This window comes from Acomys russatus, chromosome 30, assembly GCF_903995435.1.
Source record: "Acomys russatus chromosome 30, mAcoRus1.1, whole genome shotgun sequence".
Classification (NCBI taxonomy): domain Eukaryota; kingdom Metazoa; phylum Chordata; class Mammalia; order Rodentia; family Muridae; genus Acomys; species Acomys russatus.
Window position 1 is genome coordinate 39,493,578 of NC_067166.1, and position 18,689 is coordinate 39,512,266.

Below are 18,689 nucleotides of genomic sequence, written 5' to 3' on the forward strand. Positions count from 1 at the left end.
GTATCATGCCTATAATCTTAATACTCAGGAGCAAAGACAGGCAGATTCCGGGGGCTTGCTGCTCGGGCAGTCTAGCGAAATCAGGGTTCCAGGTTCAGTGAGAGAGTCTGTTTCAACAAAATAGGGTAGAAAAGAAATTGAGGAAGACTTCTGGATGTCAACCTCTGGCTACCACATGAGGCATGTGCAACTGTCCTCACATGTGTGCGTACACTGAATGCACACATGCATACACACACACACACACACATACACACAGTGCTCGAAGCTGAGGCTTGTTTTAAATTTTCACCATTATTTTGTATTTAAGACCTGCTTACGAACTCCACCCCTCTCTACTATCCGCTTGATAGTTTTAGTTACTCTCAAGTCATCTGCTTAACTCAGATGATAAGACCATCCAGCTTGTTTAAACCTTGCTCCTATTTTTCAAATGATGCTCTGTTTATCTTGAAATAGTTTAAATCCTAAATTTGTAAGTCAAATTTCATTGCCACTTTGAATCCCTTGTTAATTGGTCTCTACAAATATATCCAGAATGCTTTAATTATGGCAGCTTGACCCTTTTGGTAGAATGGCACTGTTACACTGTGGCTGGGCGGGTTGTGGCAAAGAAGGGAAGATGCAGCAGACAGATGTTTTTGCTGGTAGGAGTAAGATGATCTCAGGCTGTTTCCTTGCTCCTGAGGGTGTGGCTATGCAAATCACAGTGCCAACCCGTGGGCTCCCCTGGCAGCATCAGTAGCTGATTTTTGAGCCTGAGGAAATACTAGCTTTGGGAAGTATCTCTGGGTTTAGATGGACCTCTTTTCTTCCTAGGACAAGAAGTATTTTTGCTTGGATCTAGAGAGGTTGAAGGACCTCTTAAATTGTAGATATTTTTAGAAACGAATATTTACTTGGGATAAATGTTATGAAATTGGGAGTATGTGAGTAAACTATTAGGTGGAATGTAGTGGATTGGTTTATAGCATTTCTTTCTGGAAGTAGGCAGCTTCATGGTTCCCACTGGCTCTGGAGTCCTCCATAACTAGAATCCCCACTCTGCCCTCCTCATCTTGGTATCTTCCATTCCAGTCACCATGAGTGTGAGTGGTCAGTGATTGTCTGTGGAACTGTAGGGTGTCGAGGAGATTCATGGTGTCCTTACATGTTAGAAATTACAGCACCATCAACCTTGAGAAGTCCATGTCACCTGTGCCCCGCTCAGTGCTGTCTTTGTGCATTGGAACACTAGCTGGAGACCTCAGCAGTTTCCCTCGAGAGTCAGTGTCAGGTGTGAGCTCAGGGGTGTCACGGTTCAGAGCCTGTCTCAGAGAAGCCATTGCTGGTGTGCAACAATGGTTGTGAGCTCAGGGGCATCACGGTTCACAGTCTGTTTCAGAGAAGACATTGCTGGTGTGCCACAATGGTTGTGAGCTCAGGGGCGTCACGGTTCACAGTCTGTCTCAGAGAAGCCATTGCTCGTGTGCAACAATGGCTTCTTGAGGAGTCTACTGCGAAGATGGCGTCATGGTCATCACCTTGTAATGCTCCAAAGGTCCAGGCTGGCCCCCATGGCTTGCCTCTTGGGAACCCCTTGCCATCCCTCTGTGAGGTTTAGAGCGTGTGGTTTGCTTTCAGAGTTTCCCATTTCTGGTGTGGGGAAGCCCTGACCAAGACAGTTTTGTGAGTTTGGTTCAAAAAGGTAGTGGGGCTGTTTTCCTGGGAGGAACATGGGTAGAGGAGGCAGTGTTTCACAGCACTTAGGAGGGATGGATGCTTTGTTATAAAAACACAAGCAAAGTTCGTCATTTCAGTTCTTTGGTCTTTAGGAAATCAAAACTAACAACTGTTTGTCTGGTTTGCAAGTGTGTAGGTTCAAAGGCACATTTTAAACTCTGTTTCTCAGCTGTCGCCAGAAGCCTCTGGAGCAATGTCCATTGTCCCCAGGGTGGTTTCTGCACAGCAGCTCACTTGTCATGGACAGTGATACTCCAGTTAGAACACGCTGGTAACCCTGCAGCATTATCTTTCCTGACTTTTGTTTGTTTGTTTGTTTGTTTTTTACCTTTCTCACCTTTCAGGAACAACTGTGCCAGCCCACAGGGCCATCTTGGTGGCACGGTGTGAAGTGATGGCAGCCATGTTCAATGGCAATTATATGGAAGCCAAGAGTGTCCTGATTCCAGTTTATGGCGTCTCCAAAGAGACTTTCCTGTCATTTTTAGAATACTTATACACAGACTCTTGTTGCCCAGGTATGCAGTATGCATGCGGTTAGATAATATTTGATGATTGTTTCTTGTCACTCATCTTGATAGATGGTTTTCTATGAAACCTTGCTTTGTTTAAGGTCTATCAGAGTTGATGCTGTGGCATTTACCAAGTACTGTAGAGGTGACACAGGGAAAACAATAAGTTTTCTGTTCGTTCAAATGGAAGAGCTGTGGTTAGGAGCCTTCTAGGTACTCCTATGTCCTAGCTGGCACTAACAGCAAAGTTATTGATTACACTAGACACCCAAGAACAGAGGTATTTGCAATACCCAGCAGCTGGTCTAATTTTAGAGTTTGGGGAACAATACCTCTTCAACAAGAAAAGGGCTAAGTAGCCAGGCACAGTGGCACACGCTTTTAATCCAGAGGGATCTGTGAGTTCAAGGCCAACCTGGTCTACAAAGCAAGTCCAGGAAAGAAGAAGAAGAAGGGGGGGGAAAAAAAAAAGGAAGGAAAGGACTAAAGGACTAGACAATACCTACCATGGTCCTCACATTGGGTTGAATTATTTTCGGGACTTTAATATTGTGAAACTCCTGAGATCCTTTCATCTCTGAGGATGTGGGATTTTTTAAAAAGACTGCTTCTGACATTCAAAATCAGACTCCCCTAAAATTGACATCTCTGAAAACTTTCTCTGAGATGGTTAAGGTCCTGGTGGACTATGGGATTTATTTGTAAATTCACTAACAAAAGGCTCTCTTTGACCAGCACACATTTTTAATGTTAATAATAATGTATAATGTGTAGCAGCTACAAGTTAGAACAGGTCTCGCAAGATAGCACAATCCTTTCAACAGGGCACGGAAGTCCCTTGGCCATTTTACCACCAGATGGCACCCTCCTCAAACACAGCTGCAGGGAGCCCCACATAAGTGGGTGACAAAGGCAATGAGGGCTTGATCACAAAGCCCATCCAGGAACCCCAGAGAAAGGCCACACCTCCTTTTAGACTAATTACTTTAATTTTTAGAAGAGGAAGATTTCGTAGGTTTGTTGTTTAAGTACATTTTGCATAAGTTCTGAGTCCTCTATGAAAGGGTGTAGAAGTTCCAGAAGAGAAAATTCTTTCTGTAGTCAAATTGTCTCAGTCTTCCAGTTAGCTGTGTTTTGGACTTGTTAATGTCAGTATTAATAAAGATTGGCTTGTTATTTTTGCTTGGTGAAAATGAAAGCATTAGTAACTCTTTGTGGAAATAAATGTTATTATTTTCTTAATACTGGGAAATTTGAATATTTAATAATAATTTTGACCACTAATCAGAAAAATGCTCGGGAAGGTAATAGTAACTATAGGGCATAACACTTCAAGAATTAGGTAAATGGGTATTTGGGGAAAATTAATAAAAATTAAAAATAAGGGTTAAGCTAAGTATTAGTATGTGTGCATGTGTATGTGAGCATATTTTAATCAAGAAAATTGAATACTTGTTAGTCTATTTATGTTAAGTATTGCCAAAATAACAATGTTATTGGCCTCATACATACAATGGAATGTAATAAGTTGAAGGACGTGTAAGAATTAGAAGCACCCATCAATAATGCTAAAATTAAATTTTAAAAAATACACTAGGCATGGCGGCACACATATTTAGTTCCAGTACTCAGGAAGCAGAGGCAGGAAATTTTCTGAGTTCGAGGCCAACCTGGTCTACATAGTGAGTTCCAGGACAGCTAGGGGTGCACAGAGAGACCCTGTCTAAAAAAGTTAACTAACTAACTAACTAACTAAATAACTAACTAAATAACTAACTAAATAAATAAGCAAGAACAGATTTCATTAGCACAAACCAAAGTGGTATCTCCAAATTGTTTTAGTGATTGTATTTTATTGTAGCAAAGTCAAATGTAAAACTCCAGTTTTATTTTTCAGTGTTTTAGTAAACGACTTATTCATAATAAAAATTAGTAATTTGCTGTTCTTGTTTCATTTCTGCTGCTGTGATAAAATATTCTGACAGAAAGTAACTTATGGGAGAAAGCATTTACTTTAGTTAACAATTCAAGGTGGAAGTTCTTTATTTTAGGAAAGTTAAGGCAGCAGGAGGTTGGGGCAGCTAGTCATATCACATCCTGGTCAAGAGCAAAGAGAAATACATGTACTTATCCTTTCTGCCCAGCTCGCTTTTGCTTCTGTAATACAGTCCAGGACCCAAGCCTAGGGAATGGTAACGCCCACAGTGGGCAAGTCTTTCCACCTCAAAGAAGACACTCAAGACAGTCCCCCATAGACAGGCTAACAGGCCAACCTGATCTAGTCTCCCCCCACCCACCCAGCGTGATTCTAGATTATGTCGAGATGACAATTAAAACTAGACAAGGCTCTCTCAACTGAGCCATACGCACAACTCTAAACCTAACAGAAACTCTTTGATTCCAGAAGTGGGCAAACAAGAAAGTGGGGAGTGAATGCCTCATGAGTACAGACCTCAGTCTAGAAAGATGAGAAAATGGTGTTCTGCAGAACAAGTAGTGGTGGTAGATAAACTGTAGTGTAATGGTGATTCACACCCCTGAACTGAGTACTTCTGATGTTTAAAGCGGGGCCAGGGAGTGGCTCACTGTATAAAGATACTTGCCGCTAACCCTGACAACTTGAGTTTCATCCCTAGGGCCCATATGGTGGAAGGAGAGACCTGACTCCTGAAAGTTGTCCTCTGACCTCCACATAGGTGGGCACTGTGGCATGCATTAGCCACTCCCAGTGCATGTTAATTAAGTAAATGTAATTATTTTTAAAATATTTTTAAATGGGGCTTATGAGATAGCTTCTTAGGTGAAGTGCTTGAGCACATGTGTAAGAACTGTGTGTAACTCATAGCTCCACAACGAAAGCCAGGAAGCTGTGGCCACCCTCCTGTAATCCCAGAGAGAGGGAGGAAGCTGTGGCCACCCTCCTGTAATCCCAGAGAGAGGGAGGAAGCTGTGGCCGCCCTCCTGTAATCCCAGAGAGAGGAAAGCCTCCGCACAGCCCAGCCAGCCAGATGAAACTGCTAAACTCCAGGCTTACCAGTGAGAGAGCCTGTCTCAAGATATAAAGTGGCCAGCAATGGAGGAAGACACCCAGCGAAAAGCCTGGGGGCTAAAGCAAAGAAAGTTAAGTTAGAAGTGGAGACATAGCTCAAAAGGCAGTGTGTTTGCCTAGCATGCAGGAAGTCCTGGGTTTGCTCCACAGTACAGTATACTGGGCATTATTGTACACACCTGTGGTTTCAGCACTCAAAGACAGAGGCAAGAGGATCAGAGGTTCGAGGTCATTTTTCTCTGCATAAGTTGTTCGAGGCCAGTGTGTGATACATAAAACTCTGGAAGAAAAGATAAGATTTAATGTAGCTACTAGAAAAATTCGCCCTATAATACATACATCTTGGGAGGCAGAGACAGACAGATTGGAGCTCAAGACAAGCCTGGTCTACACATCGAGTTCCAGGCCAGACAGAGTTACACAGTGAGATCCTCTCGAAAGAAAGAAAGGGACGGAGGGGAGAGAGGAGGAAAGAAAGATTTAATTAGCTAGCTCTCTGGCTCTATGTTGGTTAAGGGCAGTTACTGGATTTCCTTCTCCAGAGAGCTGGGAGCAGGGATTCTCTTCAGACTTTGAAAGCTTAAATGAATTACTTACAAAATGTAGTACAAGTTAGGAATGTGGTAATGGGTGTCTTCTTAGGATTTGTTGTTGTTGCTGTTGCTATTGTTGCTTGGACTGGCCTGGAACTCGCTATGTAGCCAGACTTAACTTCAGCCTCACAGACATCCCCCTGCCTCTGCCTTCCAAGTACTGGGATTAAAGTACTCAGTAACTACACCCAGCCCGTGTTGTGCCTTTGTGTTTTCTTTTTGTTCCTCAAAGCGATGGCATCATCATCCGTCTTCTCTCATTTGCCCCCTCAACAGCTGGCATTTTCCAGGCCATGTGTCTCCTGATCTGTGCTGAGATGTACCAAGTCTCCAGACTACAGCACATCTGTGAACTGTTCATCATCACACAGCTGCAGAGCATGCCCAGCAGGGAGCTGGCCTCAATGAACCTCGACATTGTAGACCTGCTCAAGAAGGCGAAGGTGGTTGGCACTGTGGATGGGTGGGAGTGGGGCTCTTCAGATTTATAATACACGTCAACTTTTATTAGTGGTCCTAATTGAAGTTACTTGAGTGTTACTGTGCTGTGAACACTAGCATTACAGGAAATAGAATTTTATTCACAAAAGAATAATTTCTTAGCATTACTAAAAGGAAAATGGCAGGATTAGTCTGTATATGCCGATTGACATAGTTATTGGAACTGTCTTCTTCCTCCTTCATTTATTCATTTTATGAACATAATTTTGATTCTCAGTTGTATGGTGGCACCATTCGTTGAGTTTGCTGGCATGTCTTGCTCTGTTAGGAACCTAGTAAAATTAAAAATGTAAGATTGGGAGTCATTGCACTGGCTTCTGGCTCCTTCCATGCCCAGGATCTTGCTGATAAGAACTGCACTACAAATTGTAGGAAAGACATGCAGTTTTCACAAGTCAGTTTTGAGAAGCTGAGGTGATAAAGTCTGAAGGATATGGAAGCTGAAGAGGTGGCTGGGCAGTTAAGAGCACTTGCTGTTCTTTCACAGGACCCGAGTTCAGTTTCCAGCATCCCCAGAGTGGCTAACAATTATCCATAGGCACGAATAAGGCACACATATATACATGCAGGCAAAACACTCATATGTGTGTGGCTGGCACACACACACACACACACACACACACGTGCCTGCATACACACACGTGTCTGCATACACACACGGACACCCACATTTTTTTAAAGTTCCTAGAGTCTGGATCTGAGGAGGACAGGACCAGGTCAGTAAATAACTAGGACTATGTGTTGAAAGCTGTTCCCCCAGCCCCCCAGATAAGACTCTAGTTAAAAGCCCACCACACACTCATTTCCAGCCTCCCTCACTCATGGAAGAAGACTGACTCTGATATGTTATTGTCCTATTGTCTGTTTCCCCCACTGCCAAAACTCAAAGTGCTCATAGCTCGTCCTAGGTGTTACCGAGTGTGCCCTCAGCTGAACCTTCTCAGTCATCCCCACAAGTGATCTTTGCTGTCACTGTAGAATGGGATACCTTAAAGTAGTGTCTGGCTTCCAGCACGTATCTATCCCCACAGAGCTGGCCAAAGCATGGTGGCTCAGTCTCTATCCAGGCTGCAGAAGTAGAGCCATGTGCTGGAAGCAAGGCTGAACCCTTGACAGCTAAAGACAAGTCGTTAAACATTATCTGTGTTTCTCGGCATAGGAGGAAATGTATTTAAAGCATCTGAGCATTTTTAACTTTCTATTTTGGTCTTTGTTTCTGTCATAATTAAGTCTTAAGATCAGATGTATTTTTAATATGGTAGATTAAAAACAAATTTTAAAAATCAGGTAACCTTTATCAATCTCTAATTTACTTACGTTGACCTTGAACAAGCTTCTCTCGTGTCTGTATCGTTGTAGCCTGAATTCCTTGACTTTTTATTTTACTTTATTACTTGGAACCAGGGTCTCATTTATTCCAGGCCAGCCCCAAACTGGCTGTGTAACAGAGGATGGTCATGAACTCCAGATTCTCCTGCCTCTGCCTCTGGAACGCTGGGATTCTGCGCATGAGCCATCACAGGTGGTACGCTGCGGGAGCTGGAGCCCAGGGCTTCCCGCTGCTGGGCACGCCCTCCGCAGTGGAGCCACAGTCTGAGGTCCCAGCTGTCCCTCTGTTTTTAGTGGGTCCTTTTCACACACGCCTAGTAAGTCTTTCATGCTGAAGAGCCCTGTTGTGAGTGACTGTGAGCGCTGCCCCTTGCTGGCTTCACATGCCTTCTGCAGTCGCACGTGTGTTTGCCTCTCTATCGGTTTCTTTTCCCCATACCATCTTCTGACCATCCTTAGTTTTCTCTCTGAATTTAAAAAGTCTAGCATATATCTATGTTTTATAGTTTCTTCTCAAACTTAAAAAATGTGTTGTTTTATTTTATATGTATGGGTGTTTTATCTGCATGTGTGTCTGTGTACCACACGAATGTCGGGGCTCACAGAGGCCAAGGAGGGCTTCCGGTGCCTCGGAACTCCAGTGACAGAGTCTAAAAAGTGGACGCAAACCTGAATCCTCTGCAAGGGCAGGCTCCTGCTCTTAGCCACCAAGTCACCTCTCCAACTCCGGTTTTCGTCTTTCTTAAGACCTTTTAAAAAATAACTTTACTATTCTTTTAAGTGTGTGTGTGTGTGTGTGTGTTTGTGCGTGCGCACATATGTGCCTTTGATCTTCGTGTCATTAAGAGTGTGTCCTTGAATGGGGATTGTAGGAACCCCCTTCCTTTCCTCTTCCTCTCGTTTTCTTCCCAGCATGAGGCAAACAGTTTTGCTCTGCTTAGCATGCTTGCTATGTTCTGCCTCTACATGCCCAAAGGAGAGACGGTAACCACTATGGATGGGACCAGGAGCTAAATACGCCTTTCTGTTCATAATTTGATTGTCAGCGTTGTTTCAGTATAGCAGCAGAAAACAAGAACCTAGCAGCCTCCTTTCAGAAGGTCGGAAGTGGCTATGCCCTGGCCAGTTCCCTGTCTCTCTGCAAGCTAAGCTCCCAGTAGCTTTCTGAGTCAAAATTTCCCATCGCTTTGTTGTTATCTTTGCAACATTGGTACTGCATATCAGAAAAGGCATCACTGTGTCTTGTCTTAGAGGGGAGCAGTGTTTCCATCTGCTCTTTCTCTCCCTGTCCTCGCTCTGTTCTCATCAAGGTGTTCCACCACACTTTCTGTCACTTGCTATGCCAGAGGTGTGTGTTTCCCTTGGGTTGGTTTCTTTAGCCTGAGCCGAGGGTTCTTTATCTCAGCTTTCACATAAGCCCTGTCGGACCCAGCTCTGGGATGCCTATGAAGTTGCACTTAGTCTCATATTTAATTTAATGTGTGTGTGTGTTTAAGAGTTACTATGTATAATAGTATCCTGCATGTACACCTGCACACCAGAAGAGGGCACCAGATTTCACTATAGATGATTATGAGCCACCATGAACTTGCTTGGAATTGAACTCAGGACCCCTGGAGGAGCAGACAGTGCTCTTAACCACTGAGCAATCTCTCCAGCCTTAATGTGTGTTCTTAATTATAATGTATATGGTAATGCTTAGCTACGTGAGAGTATAGACTTTGTTTCTGACGTTTTCTGTGAGGTCCTAGGTACTGTTCTCAGACTTAATAGCTCTAGTTATATAGTTATACTTTTTAATGCCTTTATCTTTTTAAAAGCCTTTGTCTTATTTTCTTGATTTTTTTTTTTTTTCAGTTTAAGCCCTGTTTCATAGGATAGCACATGCTTTCCCCAAACTTTAACTTTGCTTTTGTTGTTGGCTTGTTTTGAGACAGTCTCACTATATCACTTTGGTTGCCCTGGAAATTGTTGTGCACCTCAGGTTGCCCTTGAGACACGCTCCTGCCTCAGCTTCCTGAGTTCTGTTGTTAAAGGTGTAGGCCGCCATGCCTGGCTCAAACCCTAGTTTTACAATGAGGTGCCTTACATTTCTTGCTAAAATTCCTTAATATATAATCCTATAATATGTATAATAGCTCAGGCTCTGCATTGAACGCATGTGTTTGTAGCCAGCTTTCTCTCTCCTGTTCCCAAGCCATGGCCCTTAGGTTATATGTTGGCTTTCCTGCGCTGGCCAGTTATGTAGTAGCTTCTCTTAACACAGCCATGGACTCTCATTGTACCCTTTTGAGGCTACTTGCCTTCATCTGCTAAAAAAAAAAAAAAAAATAGAGGGAAAATTATTAAAATATGATATAAAATTTGACTATGAATTACCTTCCAGTTCACAACTTCTGTGTCCTGAAAAGAATAGATATCTGTGAATCCATGTATTAAAATGTTATTTTAACTTAAAATACAGCTTTTTATAAGATTTTATCCTTGGGTTGGTTCTATAAGATTTGAAATCATAACTCTCTTCAATTTAGCATTCCCTATTGCTTATATAATTTTTAAGTGTTCTTAAAAGAGCTACCTTTAGCCAAAAGAGAAACATGCTAAAACACCATCTGAGGAAGGATGAACAGACCTAATGTGGCATATGTGTACAATGGAATGTTCTTCTGCCTTTAAAATGAAAACATGGATGGCCTTTGGAAGAAACTATGTTAAATGAAATATGATAAAGAAGGACAAGTATTGTATGATTTCCCTTCTATCAGGTACCTACTTTAGTCCGATTTATAGTAAAAAGGAAAACAGTGCCACCAAAGACCCAGGAGTTAAAGGGAATTTTTATATTAAGCAAATACACGTTTCGTTTTGGATGACAGAATTGTCTGGAAGTGGATGCTGTTTGCACAGCCATGTGAACGAGCCTAGAGTCACTAAACTTTCCACTTACCAGTAAACACTGCGATGACAATAACAGGGAACTCTACCAAAGTGGCCTGTCGTCAAGTTACTGTAGTCCACATTGGTGGTTGGCTAGACCAGTGTGTGTCTGGGCTGCCCCAGATGGCTGGGTCTCCTCCCTCAATTAGCAGCTCTCAGGACTCAGAGGTAGAAGAATCATACAAAATTTCCAAGCCCATGTAGCAACCATCCTAAGCTGAGAGCAGATGCTCAGCTCTAACTTGCTTGTGGCGTAGTAACATGTGAAAACCCCACCCCTGGGCTGATGGTGCTTACTGCTTGAAGTGTTTCCATTTGTTCCTCAGATGAACCTGCTAGAAATTTGTTCATTATAATCTGCGCATAGATATGAATATGGCTAGTGACGCCTATGGCCTTGGACTTTTACATTAAAGCATTATGGCCCTCAGCGTTCACTGGATTGCTCTAACATAACAACTTCAACTTGCCCCAGGTGACTTGGTTGATTTGCTGGATAATCTAACTTTATCAGTGTTTGCTAATAATACTCCACTCCTTCCCGTGGCCATAGCTACCACACGGCATAGCACATACAGACACACACTCCTAGGCGTAGACTCTGCCTTCTCCCAGACCATTGTCTCCGTGTGATCAGAACTGAAGTCTTGTTTCCCTTCTTATTCTTCTTGCAGTTTCACCACTCCGACTGCCTTTCCACCTGGCTGCTTCATTTCATTGCCACCAACTACCTCATATTTAGCCAAAAGCCCGAATTTCAAGACCTTTCAGGTAGGTTGCTGATGTCTGCTTCAAAAAGGAAATGTTTGTGGTTTGAAGTATAGTTAATAAAAACAGTTAATTTAACATAAGAACATAAATGTAGTGCCACGCATTTCCTTTCAGTTCCACCGTATAAATGACGACTCTAACTTACGGTCACCCATGTTATATAAGCGGCTTGACCTGTGTTACATGAGATGGTTTCTAATGATTATTTTATAGTTCTCATTCATTTTTAATTTTTTTTCTTATAGGAGACTTAGGGTGGTGACAAGTGTCCTCAAGTGTCACTTGGCTGTGATAAATGAGACCTTAGCTTTATCTACTCAGGCCAGTCAGGAACAAGCCTAAGAATATACTTTTAAACCTCTTTCCTTTCATAGAAATATAAATATTATTTATAATATGTCATCCTTAATACTTTGTGAATATATATGTCTGTATAGGAGTTCTGGAATAAAAGTTTTTATTGACCAAATATTATGGAACTTGTCTATTGGAGGTAACTGTAGTGTAATTTCTAAAGTAAAGGATCAGGATTAAAATGAGGCAGCCGGGCGTGGTAGTGCAAGCTCATAATCCCTGCACTTGGAAAGTAGAGGCATCAGAATACTGACTGAGTTCAAGGCCAGTCTCAGCGACAGAGCAAACAAACAAAAGGTGAGATTTCCTGGAACTGTGTAAAAGGAAAGAAAGCAAGGTGGAGTGTATGTCAGAGTAGGCAGTCAGACCAACAGCATCGCAAAGCAAAGTAAGTAACAGATAAGGACGTGAAATAATGCCTAGTCAAGGACAAAGAAATCCCCAGGGAGATGTCTGAGGGTCTTCTGGGGTGGCATATAGGGAGCAGGGGGTGGGTGGGAGGGGGGTGCGGGGGGGGGGGGTGAGTAAGACAAATGGGGGGGGCGCGGGGGGAGGGGTGAGTAAGACAAATGGAGGGAGGTCGTACACAAGAAAGGAGAGTGAAAGGTCATACGGGCTCCCCTCTGTCTTCAGTGTCTACCATGACTGTGTTGTGTCATAGTGGTAACACAGAAGACAGCCATGGCCTCTGCCTCGTTCTGCTCTGCACACTGTCACGGAAACGTGGCATCCAGATTTCTTACAGTTGATTTTAGACAGATGTATTCTGCGAGTTAAGAAAATGGTGTTCCTGTTGTCAGCCTGTCCCCTATCATGGCCCCCAGCTGTTAACACTCTTGTGTAATATAAACAAAGCAAAGCCAACACCAAGTATGATTCACTCTACATTTTGCAAGGAAAATAAGATTGGATTTATTCCTAAAGATATGGTGTTCTCTGCTTACACCAGGGACGAGGGCGTTCTGACAAGAACAAGGCTGTTCTCTTAAGACATTAACTGAACTTCATTTTGGCCCTAAAGCTGCTACAACTGTGCCACTCTCCATTGTAAAAGAATAAAATTATTTTCTAACTACTTTATATGGATGTGCGATCTACTTATAATACAGCCTTGGGAGAAAGACACTGTATACATCATTTCTGTTATTAGTGCCAGTAGCCATTACTTACACCACTGCCTATAAAACGTGCAGTGTCCAGTGGCATAGTGCAGGCCAGAGGTGCAGGGTGTCCTCACCGGCTGGGTAGGACATGAATAATCAGTTCTGTACTTGGGTGGAAATTGAGAATAATCTGAAAGTTCATATTTTTGGCACCTGTGGTGTGACTCTCTTTAGCAGAGGAAAACGCCCTCTGGATAACAGAGAATTATGAAATATGCTAAATCAAGAGTTATGAACTGGCAACCTATGGCTTTAGTGAACTCTACCAGGGTTGATTTTTAAAGATCCCCATTTAAAATTTTGTCTCTATATAGTACTACCATTTAAAATCTCCAGGGGAAAGCCTGAAAGATTTGGATACCCTGGGTGTGCCTTCCTACTGGGGAAGCCTGCAACTAGGCAGTGGCTGTCCAGCAAAGGGGACAGGCCCTCTCCAGAGTGGTGGGGTCACCTCTTCTCTTAGTGGCCTTATACCTGGCCCACTACCCATCTGCTTCGGTTTGGACATTTCTTCCATAGCCTTTGCAGCTTTCTCAGAGACTTGTTCATTCTCGGCATTAGAAGCACTCCAGTTATTAGTAGAATCCTACCCAACAGCACTGTTGTCTCTTAAAACCAGTGTGTATGTTTCTTGGGCTGGTTCACGCTTTGCTTTATAGCCAAGGCCCATTCTGAACTCCTTACCACCCTGCCTCTGCCTTCCAAGTGCCCAGTGAGGCTTTTTCTTGTGTAAAGTTAGGAAACAGAAAGCAAGATTGGAAAGGTGTCTGTCCTGTCATGACAAGCCTACCAACCCCCGCCCCATCCCCTTAGCTTTCCACGCACAAGATTTTTAAGAAGGTGTACAGTGGCACACAGAGAAGGCTGGCCTTGCTGTTTATGGATTCCTTTTTCTTACAATACTACATTACAGTACTGCATTATGTTTGACTGATTGACTAATTGTTTTTAATGGGACATCAGAGCTCATCTGCTATCACTTTTTTTTCCTGGATGTCTCTGCGTCTCTGTCTCTGTGTCTCTGTGTCTCTCTGTCTCTGTCTCTCTCTCTCTCTCCTTGTTTTTTTTTTTTTTTTTTTTTTTTTTGAGACAGAGTCTTACTCTGTAGTGGTGGCTGTCCTGGAATTCACCATGTATACCAGGTTAGCCTCAAGCTCACAAAGATCTGTCTATCTGTACCCTGCAAGTGCTGGGATTAAAGTTGTGGGCCACTACACCCAGCCTGGAGTTCAGGCTTTTAAAAAGCTTACTTGAGTCACATTTGCTTCCTTACGAAACAGAGACAGCTGATTTCCCTGAGCAAGCAGCTTGCTTGCTGTCATTTAGATCCTGTAATCAGGACCTTGTTAAACCACATGCCAGTGAAGTTAAACAGCAGGTGGGAAAAATCAAACTGCCTAAGCAGAGTGCAACACAAGTGCATACAGAAGGGAGGTACCCCCCCCCAAACCCTTGCATGGTAAAAGTACCGAGTGTGTCAGAAGGCAGAATGGAGCTGGGGGCCTCAACCATGGAATTCATAAGTGTTGCCTAACGAGCTTTGGTAAACGTCCCTCCAGTCAGTGGAGGCTTATTTACAGGGCCTGGGCGGCTAGAGAAGTAAAGCCGGAGAGTCATCGGTTCGTAGACTCTGGTGGACCTAAGCTTGGTGTGAGAGCCTGGACTGAAACCCAGGTTCCTGTGAAAGTGGGTGCAGGGTGCACAGTGTACAGGGAGGCCAGAGGAGCAAGCCTGGAAACCAGGGTGTTACAGTGTGGCCAACTCTGGAGCCCAGGTAGTACCAAGACTGAGTAGATTAGCTGCTGTTGTGACTGGGTGGGGAACAGAGTCAGGGAGACTTGATAGAGTTTGAAAGAATTATCCGTAACGAAAAGATGGATTTGTTATCTCCAGTGGAAAAAAAAGAAAAGGACAGCTGTCAAGTAGTATTTGGTGGAAGAATGTACATCATCATAAATTGTGTAATAGCGTAAATCCTGATGACTTTTGACCCAAATTCCATTAAGTCATTCTGGAAGGCTATAAGAAAGATTTGGGGGATATAAGAGATTGAGCTCCTCTGTCATATAGGAAATCAATTGTTGGTAATTCATTTTGATGAAAAATAAAGTATTTGCAGTTAACTTTTTTCTCCTTAAACTTGCAGTGGAAGAACGAGGTTTTGTGGAAAAGCACAGGTGGCCATCAAACATGTACTTGAAGCAGCTGGCGGAGTACAGGAAGTACATCCACTCCCGGAAGTGTCGCTGTTTAGTCATGTGACCTGAGCATTTGGATACATACACTTTTTTATTATGATGAAGAATAGGTACCTCTGGGTTCTAGTAAAAATTCTTATGACTAAAATCAATGTGAGTGTTTTAAAAATCACCATAGAGCTTGTTACTTGTTATCTTTGAAAGACTATGGTGGTCTTGTCTTAAAAGGGAACAAAGTCAGCTGCGAACGTAATGCTTCTCCTAGAATATAAAACTGTTGGATAGTGGGTTCTCCTTTAAGTTGCCCTGTTGCTTTAATGACATCAAGACCTCTTCTAGTTAAGAGAGGTTTAATTTTTAAAAACCATTTAGGATAAATACAAAAACTGCTTCTTGTCTCGGGGGATAAGGGGCTGGTAAAAACCAAGCGTAACGATGGAATCCAGAGGCGCAGAAACCAGTGCAGTATGAGATTGTAGGAGTGGAAATGCTCCCAAGAGTGTAACAGCCACACCCCAGCTGGCTGCGGTTCAGTAAGTGTTTGATTTGATAGACGAAGAACAAATGCCCTATCTGAACCATCCAGCCACATCTGCTCCTTGCTGCCGCAGACCTAAGCAGGGCTGGTACTTATCTCTGTGCAGCCTTCTGGAGTCTGCCGGCTCCCGAACTTAGAAGGATCTGGTAGTTGCTTTAGTGGCTCACTAGCGCAGTTGTTAAATTCTTAAAAATGTTTGAAGATGAGTCTCATGTTTTCACTTTGTACTGGCTTCCCAAACTAACAGGAAAAATGCCGTTTTTCTTTTTTTCTCTGCCTGCCTTTCTTTCTTTCTTTCTTTCTTTCTTTCTTTCTTTCTTTCTTTCTTTCTTTCTCCCTTGTCTTGTTGTTTTGCTTTGTTTTGTTTTTTCAAGACAGGGTTCCTACGTGTAACTGCTCTGGCTGTCCTGGAACTCTCTTTGTAGACCAGGCTGGCCTTGAACTCACACAGATCTGCCTGCCTCTGCCTCCCGAGTGCTGAGATTAAAGGTGTGCACAACCATACCTGGCTGCAAATGTTTTTTCTTGCTCATACATTACTCTCTGTGGAAGCAGAAGAGTTGCCGATAGCCAGGGCAGGGCATGTGGCTGGTTGCCCATGACAGGTGGGAGACGCCCACCTTTGGGGAAGCGTGTACTGCCTCCACACCAACCTTTCCTAGCAGGAAGAAAATACTGAAATGTTTTTCATTGGTTTTGGAACACTCCCTCAGTTCTGGATCATCCCCAGAAGAGCAAATACTTTATTGATCAATATATAAAGCCAGGAAGCTGGTAAGAGTGACTGAGTCACCATGTTTATAAAGATAAACACAGGAAAAGAAGCCTTCTAGAGACTTGGTCACAAAAGCTTAAAAATTATTTCTTTTAAATGTATCTGTTAAGAATAGGATGCCAATGGCTTGAATTGAGTTTTTTCCAAGGACTCATAGGCTATTTGATACAAAGTAGCAGAGCCACCTAGGAAGGTATAAGAAAGGATGTAAATCAAAGACATACTAGACATAGAGGCAATGGCAACTGCGGTAGAAGACACAGTTCCTCTCATATCATGTATTTGCAGAAATGAGTCTGAAAAGATGCTCAAGAGCTTGGGCATGAAAAAAAATCCAGATTACTATTTATTGTTAATATCATGGTCATCTGAAATTTAGTACTAGGATATATTTTTCTAATTTCTAGTGATTTTAGTATGCTTAATTTTTCTAACTTTTCAGAAGTCTGACTCAGCAGTCTTATCCTGTAGTGTTAGGATTCCATAGAGCCCTTTATGCATATTAATACTGTCAAAATAAAGGGGAAAGAATTCCCATAGATAGAATCCCAAGAAAGCTCATTTTAATTGTGCTATGTCAATGAAGATTACTGGAATGCATTTTGTCTTTTGTATTTTAATCACTTTAGTTAATCAACTATTGGTAAATCCCATTTGGCGGCTTAGCATTGTAAAGACCAGATACCGTAGCTGATGCCTAGCAGCTCATCTGCTTTTTCAGATCCAGGGGTAGCCTTTTGATACTTGAAAGTATACGCTCACCCTCTGTGCTAGTAACAGCATTTTCATATTCTAAAATTTTAGGAAATTGAGAAATACGAGTTGCAGAACAGTATTTTCTTGGAAATATTATTTTTAACATTTAAGTAGATCATAACTAGTTCTACAGGGTGTTTCTCCTGAGTAGGAGTTGAGTCTGGAAACTGGTGGCCTTGCATGTTAAACATATAGTGTTTATTCTGGAAGGTCTTCACTACCTGTGACAGCAACAGCCATGTGTCAGAATATAAGTGAATTCCCGAACACTGAATACAGGTTCCTCGGTACTATTAAATTGGCTCATTTGGAAATAATAGGCAACTTCAGATGCTGCCTATGAGAGTTGTTTCCTGATCAAAGAGCTATTTCTAGATGGCTGTTTGCCTTGTTGCAATGTCTGCTTCGATGTATTTACCAAGCATTTTACTGAGAGAGGATACTGTGTAGTAGAACTAAGGCTCCCTCTTCCGGGGCCAGGTTTGCATCCTGTTGTACACACTCTGTGTGCGACTCACAGCTTCCTCCCTGTTGCTACTACAGGGGAATAAATTGCTCATAGAGAGCGCTGGCATGGCAGCCAAAGGCCATTGCTGTGCAAGCCATACTGAGTACTGGAGAATGAGAAATCAGAGGAATTTGACTTCCAAAGTGGCCAGACTTTTCAACTGTAATTTTACAAATGACACTACATTGATACAGCCGATTAGATTTAAAATGTCCTCAAATTTTACTTTATTTTATTTAAAGCATATGTTTAATGCAACTTGTAATCAGATTTTGCAAAGGGTATGTATGTATTTTAATATAGCCTGATCTGAATTTATATGTTTTTAGTTTTAGTATTTAACATTTTATAACAAATAAACCTTTTTTTAAAAAAAAAAAAAGTTTAATGAAGTGTTCTGTAGTTATTTCACTTTGATGTTGAGTTGCTCAAATGATTTTGATAATACTGAATTTCTCAAGCACAGTTATGTTTTTATAGACAATTTCCTTTATGTATAAAATCCTGAGCATTGCTAGTGTTGGAGATGACTTGTACATGTAAAATGATAATGTTACCTTTCATATCTGTGTAAAGGATAAAATAATCTCCCAGCAATGCAACTGCTATTATCCAGGAAAGTACTGTGATAATATTTTACACAGAACCTTGCAAAGTTCAACAGTAGCTGGGCCCAAGAGTTTATAAAGTGGAGATCTGTGCTGTGTAGTAAAGAAATGAGAATTTGGAGTTTACTGGGCACAGGAACACAGACAGGAGAAAGATTAGCAGCCTTAACATGAGAGCATTCGTGTACTGTGTGGTGAGGCCCACTGCAGAAGAACTGCCTGCAAAGCTTGCTGATTTACTAAGAGGACCTTGGTCTGGGGAGCATATCCTCCTGCAAGGTGCAGGTGATGAGCGAGGTGCACATCTTCCCATCAAAAGCTTTCAGTACCAGCAGGGGCTGTGGTAAGCCAGGCCTGATTTCTTTGCCCAGATAC

The 18,689-nt window shown here is 42.4% G+C and overlaps 1 protein-coding gene across 1 annotated transcript in view; it reads left to right on the plus strand.

The window, feature by feature from the left end:
* The window catches only part of Rhobtb3 (Rho related BTB domain containing 3), a 69,572-nt gene extending 54,087 nt beyond the window's left edge, over positions 1–15,485 (plus strand). Inside the window, exons 9-12 of the mRNA XM_051172249.1 lie at positions 2,067–2,240; positions 6,153–6,319; positions 11,318–11,414; positions 15,078–15,485. Of these exons, the coding sequence (XP_051028206.1) occupies positions 2,067–2,240; positions 6,153–6,319; positions 11,318–11,414; positions 15,078–15,193 (554 nt within the window). The 3' untranslated portion in view covers positions 15,194–15,485. The remainder of the gene's footprint in view (positions 1–2,066; positions 2,241–6,152; positions 6,320–11,317; positions 11,415–15,077) is intronic.
* Positions 15,486–18,689: the final 3,204 nt, after the last annotated feature.